The following is a 21,793-nucleotide window of genomic DNA, read 5'->3' on the forward strand; positions in this document are numbered from 1 at the left end:
CTTTCTCTTTCTTTCTGTTTCTCTTTCTCTTTCTCTTTCTCTTCTCTTCTCTTTTGTCTCTTCTCTTCTCTTTTGAGACAGTCTTCGCTCTGTCGCCAGGCTGGAGTACAGTGACGCAATCTCGGCTCACTGCAACCTCTGCCTCCCAGGTTCAAGTGATTCTCCTGCCTCAGCCTCCCAAGTAGCTGGGACTACAGGCGCGACCACATTCAGCTAATTTTTTTATTTTTAGTAGAGACAGGGTTTCACCATGTTGGCCAGGCTGGTCTCCATCTCTTGACCTCGTGATCTGCCCGCCTCAGCCTCCCAAAGTGCTGGGATTACAGGCATGAGCCACCGCACCCGGCCGAGCCTGGATTCTTTCTACGTCTCAGCACTCTCTCTGCTACCAGCCTTTGCATTATATCCCACAGGATTCCTGGAGGTAGGTGGCAATGGGTGAGAAAAGTTTAGCAGGAAAACCTCGGCAGACAGGCTGACGGCCAGCACTCCCAAGACACAGATGAGACCCTGGCTCTCTTGAGGAGCTTGGCACTCAATGAGCATTAGGAGTTACTGCTTGGTGAAGTTTAAATATTTGTTTATTCATGTATGCAACTAACATTTACTGAGCTCCTACTATGTGCTCAGCACAGTACTGGGCTCTGGCGTTGCACAGATGAATTAGACAGGTCTGCTTGCAAGGCATTCTTGAGGAGTGTGCAGTATAGTGGGTGTAACAGACATACAGAAGTCCTAGAAGCAAAAGCGTATGGACAGGGCGTTGCCAAATTCCTCAGCCAGCCGCCAGGTACTGCTGATTCCACTGTCTGAACAGCTAGAGAATCCATCTTCATGACCACCCCCTCTGGCAAAGGCTGCCACTGCCTGACACCCACATCACCAAGGCCAGCAGGGCCACCTGACAGCCTGCCTCACTCCTCTGATCACTTCTCCACACCACAACCAAAGGGACAATCTGATTCCTGTTTAAGTCCTCCAAAGGCTCCTTGATGTCCTTTCCATAAGGGTTAAACTGCAGAGCCAGGCTACACTGTAGAGAGCTGGACTCCCTCCTCACAGGTGGATTCTGGGTCTTGTTCACAGTTGGGTGCTAGCACGGGGCCAGACCCTAGGTGACCAATGATTCCAGGGGATCTTTATGATATAGTGCAGCCTGGTGACATCATAATGCAAGCCCCCTGCCCAGGAGATGTTTTTGGTCCATTTGAAGGATAATCATTGGTCAGTCTAGCTAGGATCCACTATAATCACTTAATCGGATTAATTTGAAATTTCTAGAGATTTTTATATGCTGGTGAGCATTCTGATTTGAAGGAGTTAAGACGTTAAAAAAACACAACATAAACATATGACTAATACCACTTGCTAAGCATCAGTCTGGCCCACAGCAGGAACCTTTATGCAGTGATATTTGGGAGAGATGCGGGTAGGAGTAAGAGCTACAGGACAAAGACTGATTTTGCCTTGTTTTGTGATCTTGGGCGGGTTACTTAGTAGCTTTAAGCCCCACCTAAAACTGATCCCTGCCTCCTTGGCCTCATGAAGTCACTGCAAAGACCAAATGAACACTAGCTAAGGGCTGTCCAGACCCTAAAGGGTTGCGCACATGTGAGGGCTTGGGGCCGTGACCAGAGAAGGCAGCATCCCCCTTGCCAAAGCCCCCAACACACTCCTCTCCTGGAAGTGGCTGGGAGGGTGCACTGGGGCCATCTTCACTGTCCTATTCTTCCTCAAAGTGGGTCTGGGATGAGGAGATGCAAACCTCTACCTGGGTTTCCTGCCAGAATTCATCAGTTCCCATAAGCAGAGGCAGGAAGACCATTTGGCCATCCATCATGAGACAGGTTGCAGGGAATCTGGACCTGTCTGGACCATGTTTTAGAAGCCCTCACATGGGAAGAGATGTTAGACTTAGTGATCTTTAAGGTTCATTTCGGGGATTCTCTACAATTCTCTGACTTCAAGTCCCTTCCCTCAGCAGAAATCAGTTTTAGACAATGACAAGGATTCTAGCAGGATTGGTCAACTTCTATAATCTCCAGTTTCTGGAAACTCCCAGGAAGCCAAGCCTTCAGGCAGAATACTTCTCCTTCCCCCAAAAAAAGTGCAAAAGAAAAAGAGGACTGTTGATTCATGAAATATGCCAAATACCTAATTCCTTCTGAAAGTCACACACCCTTCTTTCCCAGCCAGAACTCCAGATCCAGGAGGCTGTACACACCCAGAGGAAGGGACATATCATAGATTGTTATATACCTGGTTCCCAAAAGCAGATGCTTTGCCTACTGCACATAAGCAAACTTCTTCTTTATCACCTTTCCAGGAGCGTACTGGGGCCTTGGACATGAAGGTCAATTGTGTTTTCACTTTGGTCCTCTGCTTTCTGGGTTCAGGCCTATAGTGAGAGTCATTCATTCATCCACCCATTTAATGTTGAGACCTCTCCCTGTGCCAGACACAGAGCAGTCCTTGTTTTCATGTACTTCACAATTTATTGGGGAAAACCTTCAAGTAAACATAATTATAGTAACACAATTATGGGGAAACAGAATTGCAGAGTTCATGGAATATTATGTGATTGTACCTAATATTATGGGAATTGTACAAGACAGGCACCCAGCTGGGCCTAGTGGTGTTGAAGTCTCTGAGGTGCACATCATTAGGCAGGAGTAAGCTAGGTAAAGGGGAAGTGCAGGGAGCAGGGGAAGGGCGTTTCAAGGGGGACAGTTGAGCAAAGGTCTGGAAGTGACTGGATGTGGCCAGGACCTGCGGCAGCTCAGCACTGCTGGCTCAAAAAGTGTACAGCCAGGATTGAGGGGCACAGATCAATCACAGATGACTTTTGTGACCCACTGAGGAGCCCAGAGACACTGTAGGAGACAGGGGTGATATTGACACACGAGTTCAATGAATATTCAAGTACCTTTTAGAGGCCAGCCTCATGCTCAATACTGGCTTCTATTGCTTTTTGAAAAACACCTAAAATTCTTTCCACCTTACTGCAAAGCAAAGAAGTTCTTTAGGCTGAAAGTCGTCTCTGAGTTGGTGCTCAGTCAATGGCGATCATAGTCCGTCCCTGCCAGGGAGCTGTTGCTGCCTGGGTAATGTTCCCTAAATGACGTGGCTGTCCATTCCCAAGATCAGTCATCTTTGCATCATGAAAAATGGCCCATCCCCGTAGCTAACATCCACAGGGCACGTCGCTTAAAGACAGATTCCCTGTGACCTGCCTCATGATGGAGAACAACGCCGATTCTCTTAGCTCTTTGCTTTGTAAAGAAAATGGTTTTCAGCACAACTTCACCCCACAGCAATTATGGAAAATAAATTGAAGTGTAAAAACAGGGAGACGGCTAGCAGATGGGGCAAAATTAGCCTGGCTGCTACTACCATACTGGCTCCACACCACGCAGAAAGAGATCCTGCTCCCTGGAGTGTGAAATGACCACAAGATTAAGAATCAAGGCAGCGGGGAGGAAGTTTCTGCCTGAAGCCCAAGCACCCAGGAGCCCCTGATGGGGCCTCCACTTCTGTCTCCACAGATGCCACCTTCCCCCGCCCAAACTGCTGTCCCAGTGGTGGTTCCTCTCCTCCTTCTGGGCTCAGCTCCAAGGCCAGCCTTTAGAGACCTGTGCTGCTCTCCACCCCCATTCACAGTTCCTTAACCCAAACTGACTTTCTCCTTTCTAGAGTCCACTTTAGAAATCTCCTTCCCTTGTTTAATGGCTACCCGAAGCCCCTGCCCCCATGGGTGACTTCAGGGTAGACTCACCCTCCTTCGGGGCCCTGCCTCAAGGGCACAGGTCTGTCCTTCACGGGGACCTCCATAGCTACTGGGTAATTAGTGAGCAGCGGGGTTTCCCAGATTCATCGCTGTGAACAGAGCAGTGATGCACCTAGGCCCATGTGTTTCAACGCCCAGTGAGCCCTGTCCATTTTTCCCCCCTCTTGGAACACTGAATATTTAAAGCCATTGTCTTTGTGGCCTTAGTTGTCACAGAAGGGGACCAAGCGCTGAGCTGGGAGCAGGGGGCTGGGACTTCCTGCTCCTAAGTAATTCCTCAGCCCTGGGCAAATTCGGTAACTGGAGGGTCTCACTTTTAAGGAGTGTAAACCACATGGTGGGCCCCAAACAAGATAAGATCCTGGAATTCTCTAGAGTTCAACAGTGGAGGTGGGGAAGGAGGGGACCGGAAGGCCTGTCCTGGCATTTTCAGTAATTTCAAGTGACCCCAGAGACAGCCACTTGGAGACTCAGTGGCCGGAGACCCCACAGCGTACCCCAGCTCTTAGGAGCTGGCCTGCTTCTTGCTCTTTCCTAGAAGCTGGAGTCACATCACTGGACCGGAAAAGGCTCCTGGTATCTAAACCAACGAAGAAGGCCCTTCCCCCACAGCCCCCCACTTTGGAGACTCCCACAACTTTACCTCTACACTAGTATAACCCCCGACCCAGGCCCTCGACGCTCCCCGTAGGGCTCCTAGGATTCGGGGATGGGTAGGACTCGGGTCCTGGTCCCTCCAAGTGGGGGTTGCCTCTCAAGAGTGGGCAGGGGACACGGAACCCGCCGACGGGGCGTCTTATTCCGGACAGGAGGGAGGGGTTGCCTCCTAGACCAGGTACTGAGAGCCGCGGGCCCACCTCCAGTTGCGTCACCTGGCCCACCGCCTCCTGAGACATCACAATCTGGGGGCCGGGACCCGCCTCATCACCGCCGGTTTGTAACCAAACAATCCAACCAACAAACACCCCGGAAAGAAAAAAAAACAAACTGGCCTGACCCAGCCTCCCGCCCCTGCCCCGCCCCGCCCCGCCCCTCGCCCCCCGGGGTCCCCGCCCCCGCACGGGGGAGTGAGCGCGAGCCCGGCGCCCCGCACCCGCCGCCCCGCGCTCGCTCGCTGCCAGCCCGCGGCGGGGGCGGCCCCGCCCGCGCCGCCCGCCCCGCCCGCGCCCCGCCCGCGCCCGCCGCGGCTCCAGCTCCGCGGCGCCCTCGCCGGGTGCGTGCCGCTCGCGCGCCCGCCCGCCAGGCTCTCCGCGCCCGCCGCCCGCGCCGCGCTGGCCCGGGCCCTCCCGCCCGCGCTTCATGGCTGCACACGAGTGGGACTGGTTCCAACGCGAGGAGCTCATCGGGCAGATCAGCGACATCCGAGTGCAGAACCTGCAAGGTAACGCAGCCCAGGCTCGCCCCGGGATCGCCCGGCCGGGCGCTCGGGGAGCCCGGGGCGCAGCTCAGACACTTGGCAACTCCCCCGCGCCGCCCCCGCTCTCCGGCCGCTAGTTGTTCCTGTCACTTGCCTTGGGGTGAGAGGCTGGGGTTGGACGCCCGCCCCCAAGCCCCAGGGCGGCCAGCTCCGGCCAGATTTACAGTTGCCCAGGGGGTGGGGCGCCACACGTGTGTGCGTTGAGGGGAGAGGGCTCTCATTTTCATTAGGGGGACGTCACTACCCCCTCCAGCCACCGCTGCGAGTTTGGAGAAGTTTGTACGTGGGCTGTTGGGGGCGGTGGCCCAGGTCAGGGAGGGGAGGAGACAGTGCGACTCTGTGTGTGTGTGTGTGTGTGTGTGTGTGTGTGTGTGTGTGTGAGAGAGAGTTCGCGCACTTCCTAAGTACCTTCGAGGCAAGGGGAATTGAATGGTGGGCGGTGCTTCAGGGGGGTGATTTGGGGAGAGGGTGCCAGGGGTGCGGATCGGATCGGCGGGGTCAGTCAAGCACCCAACTCCAGCGGCCTCTTTGCTTAGGGAGCTGCCTCTCCCCTGCAGGATCAGGACTCCAAATGGGGAGAGGGCAAGAGCCCCCCCACCCCCAACTCCGACCCCGCCTGGGCACAGGACTTTGGGACCAAGGCGTCTACCTGGGAGGTAGCTGAGAAGAGGTGAAAAAGAAACTCCAGTGGTGGAGAGCGGCTGGGGGTGGCGGTGCCACACATGAAGTGTGTTTCTCTTTCAAAATAATTTATTCAATGTGGAAACTTAGAAAGCACACAAATATTTGAAGGAAAAAAGTCACCCATAATCTCCCCCCCACAACCTACCCACCCAAAAGAGAGCTGCTATTCATGGAGCTGTATCTCCAGCTTCTTTTTTTTTTTTCATGTGTGAACTTTGCAGAACTAGACAAAACACCACTTCTGGCCCTTCTTCACCCACATTGACCCGTGCAGGTGAAGTTTCTGTAGCTGCTTCCCCTGCAGGCTTGGGTTTCTAGAGAGTTCAAGATTAGGAGTGGCTAGGAGCTGGGAGGCCTGGGCAGAGAGGCGATGGGGCTGTGGGTGCCCTCCCCCAGCGAGGGCAGCGACTTTACTGTTGGAGGGCAGGGAGCCCCAGCTGCTGGGGGATGGCCAAGCAGTCAAGTTTAAACATTACACCTGATTAAATGTTTCCTGGGAGCCTAGGTGGATCTGTCCCGTCCCTAGGTTGGGCAAGGACTGTGCTGGCAGAGGTGACCTCAAAAGGAGTGAGGAACCTCCTGGGGTGGACACTGGAAACTGAGTTTGCTCTGTGCCTGTCTGATCTCTTCTGGCTGTGATTTGTGTTAGAGGAGGGGGCTTGGGCTGGGTTGTTGAAAGTGATCTCTTTTGATAATAAGCCAAGTGCCTGGATCCTGTTGCCTGAGAAGAACTGACATCCTCTTTGGGGGTGGGCATTAGTGTCTACTGAGATGCGGTCTTGTTTGGACTGTCAGGGTGTGTGTGTACCTGTCTTTCTTAGGCAATCATTGAGTGTTTAATAAGCACATACTAACCAATGCTTGGTGTAACAAGTTCCTGCATTCCTCTAGGATTAGCTCCTGGTTTAGAGAAGATTGACTGTTGTGAAGAGATGCCCCGCAATATGAGCATTAGGTTACAACCAGAACAGTGGGAGAAGGTTTCACAGACTAGGGACAATTTGAGATGGGTCCTGGAGGTTGGGTAGGAGTTCACTGAGTAGGCTCCTCTCCCTCAGCTCCCAGTGAACTGTCCTCACTTTTAGGCAAATGTCAGTTACAATTTAAGCATCAACAGGCTTTGCCATTAAAAAAATAAACTTTTAAATTTATGTACATGTTTAAATGTGCACTTATTCTTAAGTTCAAGAAAGCTTTATGTTTGGGTATATCTATGTAACAACCACCCAGATCAAGGTGTAGATTTCCAGTAACCTAGATGATGGTTTCATCTTCTTTCCCAGCCAGTAACACTGCTCCTGACCACCAAGGGAACTAGCTTGATCTTCATTACTAAACATTAGTTTTGCCACTAGAACCTGATATACAATTGGATCATACAGTGTGTACTCTGGCCTTTTTTTTTTTTTTTTTTTTTTCAGTATTGTGCTGGTGTTATTCTTCTGTGCTCTCGCCTGTGTCTGGACCTCCTTTTCTTGCTGAGTGCTATTCCATGGTATGGATGCACCACCGCTTGATGATCCATTCACCTGTTGAGGGTCCTTTGGGTTGTGTGCATTTTGGGGCTATTATGAATGAATGAAGCTGTCTGTGTCTTTGGGGGGCATTAGCACTGTAGAGTTACCGTGTCGGACTTTGTGCTTTGCTTAGCATTGCTGAGAAGAGGCTGGGAATGGAGTGGGGGCAGGCATCTGTCCTCTCTTGATTTTTCCCTTGGTTAGTCTCTTGACCGAATGCTTAATAGGCGTTTTCTCTCCTTGCTCCTGTGGTACTCAGGAAGTCTCAGCCAAAGGGCCCAGTCCAGAAGGTGCTCCACGCCGAGCTTAGAGCATCTGCCATAACTGGCTGTCGGATGTCAGCTGGCCCCAGATGTGCCTGGATGATTGGCTTTGGGGGCCACCAGCAGGGGCCTTGTTCTTCTGAACTCAGTGCAGGGGATAGTCAAGTTAAGGGGGTCAGGAGGAGTCCAGCCAGAGGGGCTGCCATTGAAGCTGTGTGCCTGCTTACAGCACAGGTAGTCGCAGTTGTCGTGGCGATGGAAGGAGGGCTACTGTGGGATCTTATGGATCTGTAATCATAGGGATTGAGAAGGATTCCCGGCCTCCGTCTGCAGGCAGCAGCTGCTGTCAGGGTCAGGCATTCCTGATTCTTTTCAGAAAGCTTTGACTCCCTTGGGGCCCTGGGATGGGGTGATCCTGGGGTCATTAATGAGGGGTAGCCCTGAGGTTACAGCCTCTGGGATATTGCCTTTCAGGGAAGAATAGTTTCATAATAGAGCTGTATCTTTCCATATATCCATATGTTTAAGTTGACTTAGATGTATCTTGGCCTCTGCTCACTTGCTCATCCGAGGCTTTTATCTCTCACGCTGAACAGTGGGATTCTGAAATCCATGCAATATGATTGTGATGTCATAGATCCTCCCCCAAAAAACATTGGAATGAAGATTTCCAGACCTGTCTTTGGAGGTCAGGGTGAGCTGGGCAGAGTGGTGGCCCCTCCCAAGAGGCCTGCCACTCACCTTCCTGTGTCTGAGCAGATGCAGTTCTCATGGATATGTTCACATGCGTAGCTCAAAAAGACCTTTGTCAAGGAGGAGCCCTCTGGCAGAGCATGGACATGTCCCTCTGGGCAGACTGCCTGTGCCACCCTCACAGGGTCCCTTGCAAGGAAACGGGGGTGGTCCAAGCTGTTGACCTTTTTGGAGAGGAGAAGATAGAATTGCAGGATGCTGGCAGCCTCTGCCAGGTGGTCCCCGCTTCCTTGGAGCCATGTGGGAAGGCAGGGACATATTTTCTAGAATTGACGTTAGAGGTGGTGAGTTAATAGGTCTGTGTGTTAATTCCCTGCCTGGCTGTTGGCTACAAGGGCTCCGGTGTCCTTCCAAAGACAAGCTACTCCGGCTGCCCCCTCTCCTTGTTTGCCTGAACCTCGGGGTCCAGCTCAGTATTCCACCAGTTCTGGGGATCACTGTACTGTTGGACAAAAAGGGGTGTCAGGCCAGGATTTAAAGAAGACTCCATTCATGTGGGAAGCCTCCAGCACCCGAGAAACCCACAGCCCTTCTCTGAGCAGTTTAGCACATGTGTGTCGAGCACGTAGCATCTTGCAGACATTGGGGAATGAAAGCTGGTTCTAGTCTTTGCCTCTCAGGAGCGTGAAACCGTCCTGGGCACCCAGCCAGACTGGAGCATGAATTTTCTGATTCTAGCAGTGCAGAGGTCAGTTCTGCTTTGGGCCATCCGCTGTCGTTCTGGTACTTTTGGGGTTTGATGCTGTAATTCTTGACCTGGACTTCGAAGGCCAAGCAGAAACTTGACTGCGTAGGTTCTGGGTTGCACAGTGCAGAAGGGAGAGAAATTATTGGAATCCCCTCAAGGCAGGCTCAGAGGCAGGGCAGGGCCCGCGTTTTCAGAAGGATCAGCCCCGGCCCGTGTGGCCCACTTTCTCCTTTTGTTCCACTGGCTCAGGCCCAGGCGCAGGTGTTCCTCATGCGAGCTTGGACTCCGCAGTGACTGACTTCTTTACTGCTTTCCACCCACCACCTGGCCTCTCCAGCATGTTGTTGCTGAAGCCACCAGTAGGTTTTGTGACCTACAGCAGAGCTTCCCAACCCCGTGAGCTAAGGGCAACACAGCTCTTTGGTCCACCCCAGGACAAACAGTGTCATGGTCCCATGTCACCATGAGAAAAAGGCTGGGTTGCACTGGCTTACAGGATGAAGTCCAAGCCCCTTGACCTGCTGTTCAAGGTCACCTGTGGCCTGGCTCAGGATGCCACGCCAACCTTCTCTCCCATAACTCCCCAGCACTTCCTGCCCCCACAGCCTGCCCCTCCAGTTCCTTATCGCCCCATCTTTACCTCCCTATCTCTAGACCTTACTTTCACACAGCAGTGGAGCATGCAGCAGTCGGATGGGATGCCGCCGTGGTCACTGTTATCCAGCAGCCAGAGAAGGGATGGAGCCAAGTGGGGACTGTTCCCGTTCCCACCTCCGCCAGCTCTTAGAGGGCACAGCAAGTGCACTGAAGGTTTCTATATAAAAACTCAAAGAAAACCAAATGCACAGGTTTCCTGTCAAGGAACTGCCTGCCAGGGCACTACCCCTGGGGCTGTGTGCTTGGTTCTAAGGGATGAATCATCATGTAGAAAGTGTCTTTCTGGCCGTGGCTGGGGTCAGGCCACGGGCTTTGAGTTCATTCCTGATTACAGGCAAAAGGCCGTGTTCTAGTGCCGGCTCCATCCCTATCTCATGGTGTGGATTTTTCCCGAGGGGCCTTTCCAGGTGGAGCATTGTGCAGCTGAGGAAGCCACAGCCAGGACTCAGAGGCTGAAGGCCTGAGCCCGGGTCCTGGCTTTGTCACGAACTTGTTGTGAGATTCTGGAAAATCTCTCTCCCTTGCTGTTCCTTAGTTTCCTCATTTGCAAAATGAGAGGGTTGGTTTATCTGGGGCTCAAATCTACCCCTGGGAAGGTGGTCAAGGAGTGGCAGGCCTGGGCAGGTGCCCACCTAAAGCCATCTGCATTCCATCCCCTGGCATGCATGAGTGATGGCTGGTGTGTGACTCTGGGCTCTGCTAAGCGCTGCTGGCTGCATCCTAGATTCTTTTCACTGTGGAGTGCTGGAGATTCACTTCCACCAAGTGTCCCGGGTAGAAAATGCTGCATTTCATAAGCTTTGCTATACAAGTACACATGGTAAATGATGTCCATTCTTGGCTTGTCCTTGGCTGTCAAGTTGAAGTTACCTAGGGAGGTTTAGTGGCCAGCCAGCAATCAGGACAAACAAGGGGCTCCGGACTCCACCCATGCATGTTTGTACCAAGGAACAAGAGTGTTCAGGGGCCAGGTCAAACAGAAGCCCATCTCGCAAATGGCTTTTCAGCAGGGAGAGAGAAGCCCTCAGTCCAGTTGGCAGGAGACCGAGGAAGAGGTTTCGCCACTGAATCACGTGTCAGCAGCCACGACTTTGCATCAGAGCAGTCCAGAGCTGCCTGCTGGCCCTGCAGCCTCGTGAGAGAGGCGGCTGTCTTACCAGATCGACAGCTCTGGGGAGGCAACCGTTTGCCCAAGAGGCCCAGATTTCATCAACTGCCCTCCTTGACCTGTGGAACACTCTGGCATTTAATTTTTCACTGGAATAGCTGAGGCTCTGGACAAAGTCCCTCTGCCCAACAAGCCATAGATCACATCTGCCCTATGTCTAAGGGGAAGAGAGAAAAATAAAGTAATTGTCTTTTCTGTGATTGAACCATTAAAAGTGAACTCCCCATTCCCATGGAAACCTTTTTGTAAATTTTTTTTTTCTTTCCCCGTGCCTCTTTTTTTTTTTGTTTAAACAGTGGTAGATTGCGTTAGTCACAGAAGGAATTAGAGGCAGCATCAGAAATCATAAGTGCAGCATCAAAAAACCTTGAACTTTTTCTTTCTTTCTAGGTCTTCTTTTCCTACTTTCTTTCTATCAGAGTAGGGATTTGCAAATCATGGCCCACAGGCCAAATCTGGCCCGCAGCCTCTTTTTGTGAATAAAGTTTTATTGGCACATAGCCACACCCATTTATTTGCATATTGCCTATGGCTGCTTTTGCAGGACAAGGGAACAGCTGAGTAGTTGAGGCAAAGAAGTACCCACAAAACCAAAACTATGTATCATCCAGCCCAGTGTAGAAAAAGAGGAAGATAGAAATGGAGAAAGTGTTAGTAAAATGCTCTCAGCAAAAGAAAAGGGGTATGTGTATGTGTGTTTTTTATTTTTATTTTTGAGACAGAGTTTTACTCTTGTCACCCAGGCTGGAGTGCAATGGCACGATCTTGACTCACTGCAACCTCCGCCTCTTGGGTTCAAGCAATTCTTCTGCTTCAGCATCTTGAGTAGCTGGGATTACAGGCATGCGCCACCATGCCCGGCTAATTTTTGTATTGTTAGTAGAGACAGGGTTTCACCATGTCGGCCAGGCTGGTCTCGAACTCCTGACCTCAGGTGATCCACCCGCCTCGGCCTCCCAAAGTACTGGGATTACAGGTGTGTCACTGCACCAGGCCGTGTATGTGTATTTTTTGTGTGTATCTGTGTGTGTGTGTGTGAGAGATGTTTTTGCTTAAGTCAGCTGCTCCGCCTTGTAACAGCAGCCCAGGATGAAAACCATCAAGATGCCCCCACATCCCAGAACTCAGGCGTTGTCTTGGAACCACGGCCACGTGCCTCCCACACTTGCCTGGTCATTGTTATCCCACGTGTGATTCTATCCAGAAGAAAACCCCAACATCTGTGGTACAAGGGATCACTCTTCTTTCCAGCAGCAAGATGTGAATATAGTGGCCTAGGAGGCTGGAATCAGGTTGGTGGGGTGAGGCCAGAGTAGGAAAGGTGTCCTTGTCAGCAAGTATCAGGCTGCTATGCAGAATACGGCAATCTGGAAGACTTCCTGTAGGAAGTTAGGAACTGTATTTTCTAAACCTAGACCCGGGGCACGTGATCTGGTGATGACAGCAGGGAATGCTTGTTGTATGTGTGACAGCCCAACCTTCTCCAAAGGGTGCCTTTCTGCCTGGGGTACATTTTGAACCTGCTTTAGAAATGGGCTTACCCACTCAAAGCCTGGTCCTTTGATCAAATAACAGTTGTCGAGTCCTCCTGAAATTCTGGGAGCTTGGGATGGAGGGATGGGTGAATGGGACACGCTAGGAGTTCTCAGTACAGAGAGGACAGGGGTGTGGTGAGGTTGAGATCAGCGTGTAGGAACTGTGGGGTCCTGCAGGAGTGTAGGGTGGAGAGGGAGGCCCAGTCCAGCCTTGAGGGGGATATTTGCACAGCTGGACGGCCCTGTAGGTTTCTCTGTAAGTTTGGTGGAGAACAGGATAGTGGCAACAGGCCTGAGCTGAGAGTGTACAGACCAGGGCTCTGGTCACGGGGCTGCCACCACCTGACCACAGAACCCCGGGGAGGCTTCCTGACAGAAGGCAGGAGAGTGGGACTCAGGGGAAGGAAGAGGCCCGCGTGAGTCACAGACTGTCTACCCAGGAGGCCAGAGAACGTGGTGATGTCATGTCACAGTGGTTGCCTGTATGTTCTGTATCCCTGGGATGAAGAAGGTGGCAGAAGATGGGGCACAGAGGAGAATATGTCCCATAAACCCACTGGGTAGGGGAGCTTGTTTTGGGGGGTCATGGGGTCAGGGAGAGTCCCAGCAAGCTCCTCAGCGGGACAGAAGCCAGGGTTGGGTCAGGGAATGCAGGATGGTGCATCCCAGATGGGCCCATGCAGTTGACCTTCACCTTTTATTTCTGTTCCTCTTTTTATTTGGTTCCCTTGTGTTCTACTGCTTCTTGGAGATTGTGGTCCAGTGTCCCCAAAGCACAGAAAAAGCAAGGAGGATTTGGGGAATTTACAGAAGCCCTGGGGTCATTAGGATTTGGGGAATTTACAGAAGCCCTGGGGTCATTTTGGTGTTGACCAGAACTACTTTCAGCTCCTGCAGAGCTGCAGACCTCCGGTTCTAACTGCAAGGACCCCAGGGCTCCGATGGTGGAGGCACGCCCCACCCCTGCTTTCCTCTCCTAGGGGGTTCTCCATGCAGCCAGGAGCCTTTGCGGTATTTATATCCCTCTCCTTTTTAAAACTATTTTTAATCCTCTATGGTATGACATACTTAAAAGCAGTGTTCTGAGCCCTTCCAGCTGAGAACTGGGGCGGCAGGTGGGGAGGGGGCTCGGAGGTGACCTGCCAATCTGGTGGTGGAGGAACCTGAACCTTCAGATAGCACTGTTCACGTGCCCCTTCCCTTGCCTGCCGTGTCCCATCACTCCTGGCCCTGAATATCTGTCACACTTGGGCCTTCCCATGTTTGCCTCCTTTGCACACATTCTCCTTGTTAATTGCCACGACCACTGTCTACCCTACCTCCAGTGCCCCTGTCCTGCTCCGGCCGTGCAACCTGAAGACATTTCTCGCACCCGGTCCATCTCTCCACCAGGGCTCTTTGCCCTTGGGCAGAAGCACTGCTCTGTGCCCTGCCCCCATCTCTCCTGGCCTTCCTTGAAGGAGCTGGGCCACAGCTGCACCCAGGTGTCTTCCGGGTTCGCCCATAGGCCATGCCCTTTCCCCTTGCTCTGCCTTTGTCCACACAGTCCTTTCTGCAGAGAATGACTGTGACCATGCCCAGAACAGCCTCTTTGGGCCCTCTCTGTGCCCTCCTGGGCAGAACTCACAGTCCTGGGGTCTGGACTCCCAGGGGCTTCACAAATGCCCTCTGAGCCCGCCTCTGAGTGGAACCCTGAGTGGAGTGTGTGCATCTTTGTCCTGCCAGCCCCTAACATGAAGCAGGTCTTCAGAACCGTTATAGGCTGTACAGTGCCTCCCCCTGCAAGATGTCCACATCCTAATCCCCCAAACGGGTGAATATGTCCTCTTCCTTGGTAAAAGGGACTTGGCAGATGTGATTAAGTGAAGGATCTTGAGATAAGGAGATTATCTTGGATTATCCAAGTGGACCCAACTAATTACAAGCCTCCTTCTAAGAAGGAAGCAGGAGGGTCAGGGAGAGAGGGAGAGAGGAGATGTGATCATGGAAGCAGAGTTGAGAGCGGTGCTGCTGCAGGATGGGGCCAGGAGCCAAGGAACGCAGGGGCCTTGTGTTAGGCTGTTTTTGCATTGCTCTAAAGAAATACCTGAGGCTGGGTAATTTATAAAGAAAAGAAGTTTAATTGGCTCACGGTTCTGCAGGCTGTTCAGGAAGTGTGGTGCCAGCATCTGCTTCTGGGGAGGCCTCAGGAAGCTTTCAATCATGGCAGAAGGGAAGGGGAGCCAGTGCAGGGCCCACCTCCAACACTGTGGATCACATTTCAACCTGAGATTTGGAGGGGACACACACCCAAACCATATCAGGCCTCTACAAGCCAGAAGAGGAAACACCTGGATTCCCCTTTAGAATCTCCAGAAGGAACACAGCCTTGCCTGTAACCTTGGTTTTAGCTGGTAAAACCCATTCAGACTTCTGACCTTCAGAACTAGAAGAGAATATATTTGTGTTGTTTTCAGCCACTAAGCGTATGGTAATCTGTCACAGCAGCCATGGGAATCTCATACACAAATAAATAACAAATGGCTGTCAAGCCTTCTCTGCTTCCGTAGAATAGACACATTGGGGAGATATTTGCACAGCTGGACTGCCCTGTAGGTTTCTCTGCGAGTTTGGTGGAGACCAGGGTGGGGGCAGCAAGCTTTAGCTGAGAGTGCACAGACCAGGGCTGTGGTCACAGGGCTGCCACCGCCTGGCTGGAGAACTCGGGGAGGCTTCCTGACAAAGGGCAGGAGTGGGCTTTAAGAGGAAGGGAGAGGCCAGCGTGAGCCAACAAACTCTTTACCCAGGAGACCAGAGAAGGTGGTGGCGTTGTGTCATGGTAGTCTCTCCTCTATGCCCTGTGGCCCTGGGACAAAGAGGGTGGCATCATAGTGTCCTCTAGTTGCATACACTGTTGTGTGGATTCTGGGACTGGACATGTTCTGGCAGCAGTAACATCTCTATTCTAATCCTTGTGTTCTTTTGGAGTGGAGATACATGAACCCTGGAAATGTCGTTACCCTAGAGCAAGCTGAGTCCTGGTTGTGTTGGGTAAGCAATCTTCTACTTGATGTGAAATATGTTTGTTTAGAAAACAAGAGAGCATCATTAAAATACGGTTCTATAGACAGTTTCCAAGTTTTCATTTTATTACATCACATACTGAAAGTCCCAGGCTAGACATGTAAGCTACAAGGGACTTCAACTGCCAAATAATGGGGGAAAAAGTCGTAATCCTACCTCACTGTTTCAGTGCTGTTGAATGATGTCATCTGTGTCTCCAACCTCCCTGGCCTCGCTCTCCCTCCTTGGCTGAACACGGGATTAGCCCCACAATTTTCATGGCCCCAGTTCCATGGTTGTCTCCTGGTAGGTTTGTGAAACCAGTAATGATCATGGATAACCACACTTCCCATTTTTTTTTCTTCTGTTTCTACTTATTTTTATAAAACAAGGATGAAATGCAATCAGACATTCCAGTAATATTCCAAATATATGGCTGTGTGGCTGAAAAAGCTCCCCCATGCGTGCGCACGGCTTCTTCCTTGTCAGACCACACTGGGGGAGTTGCAACCTGAGTTACAGAAGACAATCTGTGGTATTGTTGTTGTTGCAATATGTATAATACATAGTACATGCTGTATAAAAATCAATTAAGTCAGGGACTGTCTTTATTGGTTATAGGGCACTGATGTGATCATGCGGAGTGTGTGCGAGGGGGGGGGTTGGTAGGCTGGGGAGAGGTGACCACAGTGCAGGTCCCTGTGCCATGTCCTTGAAAGAACTCTCATGCATTATTATCAGCCCCGAGAACTAAGGCTGAGTGAGATTGTCACAGGTTCCAAGCCATTGAGTTAATAAGTGGTGGAACCAAGAATCAGAGGTAAGCCTGGGAAGGTGAAGTCAGGCAGGGGCTGGGTAGTAAGATGAGATTTGAATGTGGGGACATGGGGAGAGACTTAACCAGCATTAGATCAAGGACCAGGTGGTGCTCGAGAGGGCAATTGACTTACTTGGAGCCCAGAAAGAAAACTGCACCCCAGCTAAAGGATGTTGGGCAAGATGTCAACCAGCCTTGCTGCTGAGCCTTATCAGAGTCTGTTCAGTGGCCCAGCTGGTTCTGTTTAGAGTCATTTACACACCAGGTTTCTTGAACTAACAAAGTAAAGGCTGACTTGTTGACTGAAGATTTCTGCCTGGTGATTCCCCGGGGTGGATCTCAAAAGAGTGGAGATAGGGATGCCGTCTGAAGAAATTGAGGAGATGAAATTCTCATAACCTTGAATGATGGCAGAAGTGAGCAGAGGCAGCCATGGGAACCACCCTCTCGTCCCCATGTTGTGTTATGGCGATGGCAGATGATAAAGCAGAGCCATCTCCATTATGTCGTTTAACGCTGATGTAACCTTCTAGGGCCCCTACTTCACAGATGCACACTCCAAGGTCAGAGGGGCTCAGTGGCTTTGCCCTGTTCTCAGCGAGTGAGCAGCAGACGTGAGGTTTCACAGCACACTGTGGTATCTCCAGGTATTTGCTGCAGCGCCCTAGACTCACCAGGCCTTTCTGGAGGCCGGTCTACAAAGGCTACTTACTGTCCTTCCGTGTACACAAGTGTGGAGCTCTCTCTTGGAGAGGTGGCCTGGCCTGTGAGCTTAACTGTGATCTAAAACAAACCAAACGTGTTACCTCCCGATTCAAAGCCAAGGGCCTTGGGTGCTGAAAGCAGGAAGTTGCCCTGGCAATGGCCTGTATTGAATTCCCAGGAGTACCGTGGTCAAGGGCCATGAAATGGCATGTGATGGCTGACCCGTGGGAGACAGAGATGTCACAATGCCATGAGGTCAGTGAGGGGCTGCGAGTGGGCGAGGAAAGGAAGAGGAACAGCGGGAATCAGATAAGTGCTGTAGTCCTAGGTTGAGGCTGTGTAGGGTAGGCACTGCTACACTTGGATTTGTTGTTAGTGATGGTTTGCCCGGGTAGACCAGAAGCCCTATTGGGTCAGGTGCTGGAGTCTGCCCTGGCCACCCCTGTGACCCAGGCTTAGAGAGTGCTCAGTTTATATTGTTGAATGCGTGAATGTGGAATCAAAGGGAGAGTGTGGATGCTGGGTTTGGCAGAGCTGGGTTTGAGCCTGTTTTCAGTATTGACTGGCTGTGGGTAGCTATGAGCCTGACCCTGTCTTTTTGGTGGAAAGGGATGATAACGCCAACTTCTCCTGGTTGCTAGAACATTCAGTGAGGTCACATGTCTTCATCAATGCCTGTTTCCCCATTCCCTTGCCCTTCCTTTAAGGTTTCTATGGAAAACAGTGACACCCCAGCCCCCTTCCCTGGAGGATACGGCTTGCATTGTTTTTTAAGCTGATGATTTTCGTATTTTCTTCCATGTCTCTAAATAACATGCATGTATTGCTTCATCTTGATTTTTTGGTTCTCAGCTCTGGTTTCTTTCTGTAGAAGGTGAGGATGTAGGACTCCTCTTTACCTCCTTTAACCTCAAATCTGCCCCCTCTCTCAACTTCCTAACGTATTTTCATCAGGATTTTGGTAAGATCGGTAATTGGGGTTTACAGTGTCAGTAGTAGGTCAGTACTCTTCAGAGCTTAGTTGTGTAGTCAATGATGGTCACTTTTCCTTAACTGATCGGCTTTTTGTTTTCTTTGGAATTAAATATTGTCTGCTGTTGCTGTTGGTGGTGGGGTGTGGCTTATTAATTCATCTGAAACTCTCTTACTATTCTAGATCTCTTTAAGTTGTTTGGGTGCATCAGGTAAAGTATCTCATTTATCTCTTCTCTTTTTTTGTTTGAGATGGAGTCTAGCTCTGTCGCCCAGGTGTGATCACTGTCTGTGCAGTGGTGTGATCTCGGCTCACTGCAACCTCCGCCTCTTGGGTTCAAGTGATTCTCCTGCCTCAGCCGCCACTTCCCAAGTAGCTGGGATTACAGGTGTGCACCACCACGCCCAGCTAATTTTTTTGTATTTTTAGCAGCGATGGGGTTTCACTGTGTAGGCCAGGCTGGTCTTGAACTCCTGACCTCAAATAATCTGCCTGCCTCCGCTTTCCAAAGTGTTGAGATTACAGGTATGAGCCAACATGCCTGGCTAGTTCTCTCTTCTTGAGCAAGTCTGGCGCCTCTGACTTTCTTCAGTCTGAACTTGTGCTGTCCTCCACATTTGGGGCCCAGCTGTCACCTGGACTGCTTGTCACTGTCACCTGGGGTCCCCCTCGCTTCTCTCCTGAGTCAGATCTCCTGCTTTGTGCCTTTCTCTGACGGCTTCACTCCTTGAATACAGGAGCACATCCTTCCTGAGAGAGAGTGCCTGGGTGGTAGATTCTCTTGAGAATTTGTGCAGGGGAAAATGAACTTATTGTCTGTTTCTTGATTGCTACATTAGCTGGGCATCAAATTCCGGGTTGGAAATGATTTTCCTTCAGTGTATTGAAGTGTTCCTGGCTCCACTGTCTGCCTGCTTCTAGGGTAGCTATAGAGAAGCGTGAAGTCATCTCTGGTCCTCTGTGTGCATCCTGCTTCATGCTGTCTGGAGACTCACAGGAGCCTTGGTTTGTCCCCAGCAACCTGAGACTTCAAGGTGACCTGCCTTGGTGCTGGTCTCTTTGTCTGTTATGCTGTGCCCTTAGTGAGACCTTTTTGGAAACTATCCTTCAGTTCTGGGAAATTTTATTGGACAATCCATTATGATTTCTGCTTCTTGGTTTTCTGACCTTCTAGAACTCCTCTTACTTGGATATCAGTCCTCATGGGCTGATCCTCCAATTCTCTTACTTTTTCTATTTTTTAATCCCTTTTACTTTTTGTTCTGCTTTCTGGGAGATGCCATCGATTTTACATTCCGTATTTTAACCTATCACATTTTTAATTTGCGAGAACTCTCTCTTATTCTTCAAAGAAGCCTCTTGTTCATGACTGCAGTATCTTCTCTTACACGCCGAGGATGGTCATGATGGACAGGGCTGGGGTGGAGCTTTGAGAGGTGGCTCACACAGCGCTCAATGGCATGGAGCCAAATGGCTAGTTGGAAATCCTGGCTCTGCCACTTACTAGGTTTATGATTTTGGACAAGTTATTTAACCTCTCTCTTTTTCAAAGGCCTCATCTGTACAACGGGAAGAATAATACTGATGTCTGCTTTGGGAGCTGCGCTAATTGCATGAGTTACTAGAGGTGAAGGTCTTAGAGAGGGCCCAGCGCACACTGGATGTGATGGACCTATGCACCCCTTCTCTTGGCTTCGCCTGATCTGAAGCTTTCGTGTTAGAGGACTTCTTTCTTTAGCTACCTCATAGTCCTTGGTTGCTTTCTCCTATTTAAGAGTTGGGGACTAATAAGCATTATGCAGGTTCTGAGCACATGGGTGTCCTTCCTGACTGGAAGCTTCTCCCATAGGTCCCTACTGGACTGTTTCATGGGGACCCCCATGCCAGTATCTTTAGGTCTTTCCTCCCGGGCTGCCTGGACTCCCCACGGAAGGGTCTTACAGTCTCCTATCTGGAGGGTCAAGACCAGGCTGCTGGGGGTGAGGAGTCAGGGGTTTGGGAGCTGCAAGAAGGAAGTGTGCTTGGGGGCATTGGTCCTCTGTATGTAGTATGTATAAAATCACTTAATCTGCCTATTGTACAGATTGCACAACAATCTGTACAATCAGTACAGTCGTACTATACAGATTGTACAGTACAATTTGCATTGAGATCTTCTCAGTTTTTTTCAACCTCTTTAGAGAATAAACTTCCAGTCCTGTGCCTGATGGGGGAGGGACAGTCACCCAGCTGGGAGACATGGGGGAGGGGATACACGGATCCAGCTGGTTCTTCGTCTCATCCTCTTAGTGCATCCCTGCACTTTAACCCCATTTCCAGAGATACGTGCCACCACTAATTCCCAACCATTTGGGACTTCTGGGTTGTACATTGGCTTGATTTTTATCCTTCCTTGATGTTACTGAGCATGTAGATTCCTTTTTTTTTTTTTTCTTTTAAGACAGGGTTTCTCTCTGTCACCCAGGCTGCAGGCTGGAGTGCAGTGGCGCCATAATGGCAAACTGCAGCCTTGAACTCCTGGTCTCAATCAAACCTCCTGCCTCAGTCTCCCAAGTAGCTGAGACCACAGGCGCACACCACTATGCCTAATTTTGTTAATTTTTTATAGAGACAAAGTTTCACTGTGTTGCCCAGGTTGGCATCAAACTCCTGGGCTCAAGTGATCCTCCCGCCTTGGACCCCTGATGTGCTGAGATTACAGGTGTGAGCCACCACGACTGGCTGAAGATGTAGATTTCTTTGAATTTGCCAAATCCGTGACCACTGGTCCTTCTTGCTACTCCCTAGAATTGTGTTGCTGTCTCCCTGTCTTCTGTTCTTGCCATCGTTGAGGGTTTATTATCTACGTAATGCATACATAAAACAAAATTCCTTTCCTCTAGGTTTCAATAAAGTTGAGAGATGGACTGAAATTAGAAGCCCAGTTGGGTCCGTCCGCATCTCTGAGAAATCTCTCCCTTCTTTTCCAAGCGTCTCCGAACAGCCAGATGGGAGGCTGGCAACCAGCCAGAGGGGAGGCTGGCAAATGGATGCTGCCATCGTCCTAGCTTTGGAGATTCCAAGTCTGCAGATCCCTACTGGTTATGTTCATTTCATTTTGACCATTTCCCAGGCTGCAGCTGAATACTGGTTACCAGGAGAAATCGGGGGATTGCAGAGGAGGCACTGGTCACACCTAATGGCTATTTTCTCAGCCGCACCCTTTGGTTCATCCGTAGTTGAGGTCCCAAGGCATGAGGGTTGGGGGTCCATATGGGGTGCAGCTGCAGAGGTGGAGGACGTTCTCTAGTGAACTCCCTGCCAAGGTCCTCCCCGGCCTCTAATCACCCATCAGTGGGCTGAAAGCTCTTTTGAGCTTGGCCTGGCAGGGGTCGGCGTGGGGTTAATTTGACACCCCACTCACCTTTGTGCACTTGTTGGGATTGCTGCTGTTTTAAAGCTGCAGCCGCTGCTGCACGTGGGGTGCGGTGCACTGGCCCCTTGGGAGAGAAAAGCCACACCGCTGAGGGAATGCGTTATTTGGTAGAACGTGCATTGTTTGGTGTTGGAGTCCTGCCTGTTTTTATAAAACCTCCTCAAGCCCAAAGCCACAGGCTACCTGAGGGAGAACTGGCTGGTGCCAAATTTTTTAAGTGAAGCTTTTCTTCATGGCAAGATTAAAAGTTATCCTGCTTGAGCCTCTATCAGATACTGACTTGACTTGATCTTCTACATTTTTGAGTGGTTGGGATCACCCGGAACTGGGAGCACTGTGGAAACACTCTTTGGAGACTCCAGTAAAGAACGA

General features: G+C 50.8%; 1 protein-coding gene across 3 annotated transcripts in view; it reads left to right on the top strand.

The window, feature by feature from the left end:
* Positions 1-4,976: 4,976 nt before the first annotated feature.
* The window catches only part of CLMN (calmin), a 132,790-nt gene continuing 115,973 nt past the window's right edge, over positions 4,977-21,793 (top strand). For 2 of the 3 annotated variants that reach the window (XM_050799030.1, XM_050799031.1), the window contains exon 1: positions 4,977-5,168. In XM_050799030.1, coding sequence (XP_050654987.1) covers positions 5,087-5,168 — 82 coding nt within the window. In that variant the 5' untranslated portion in view covers positions 4,977-5,086. The remainder of the gene's footprint in view (positions 5,169-21,793) is intronic. The other variant, XM_050799032.1, reaches the window with a different exon arrangement.

The sequence above is a fragment of the Macaca thibetana genome, chromosome 7 (genome assembly GCF_024542745.1).
Source record: "Macaca thibetana thibetana isolate TM-01 chromosome 7, ASM2454274v1, whole genome shotgun sequence".
NCBI lineage: Eukaryota > Metazoa > Chordata > Mammalia > Primates > Cercopithecidae > Macaca > Macaca thibetana.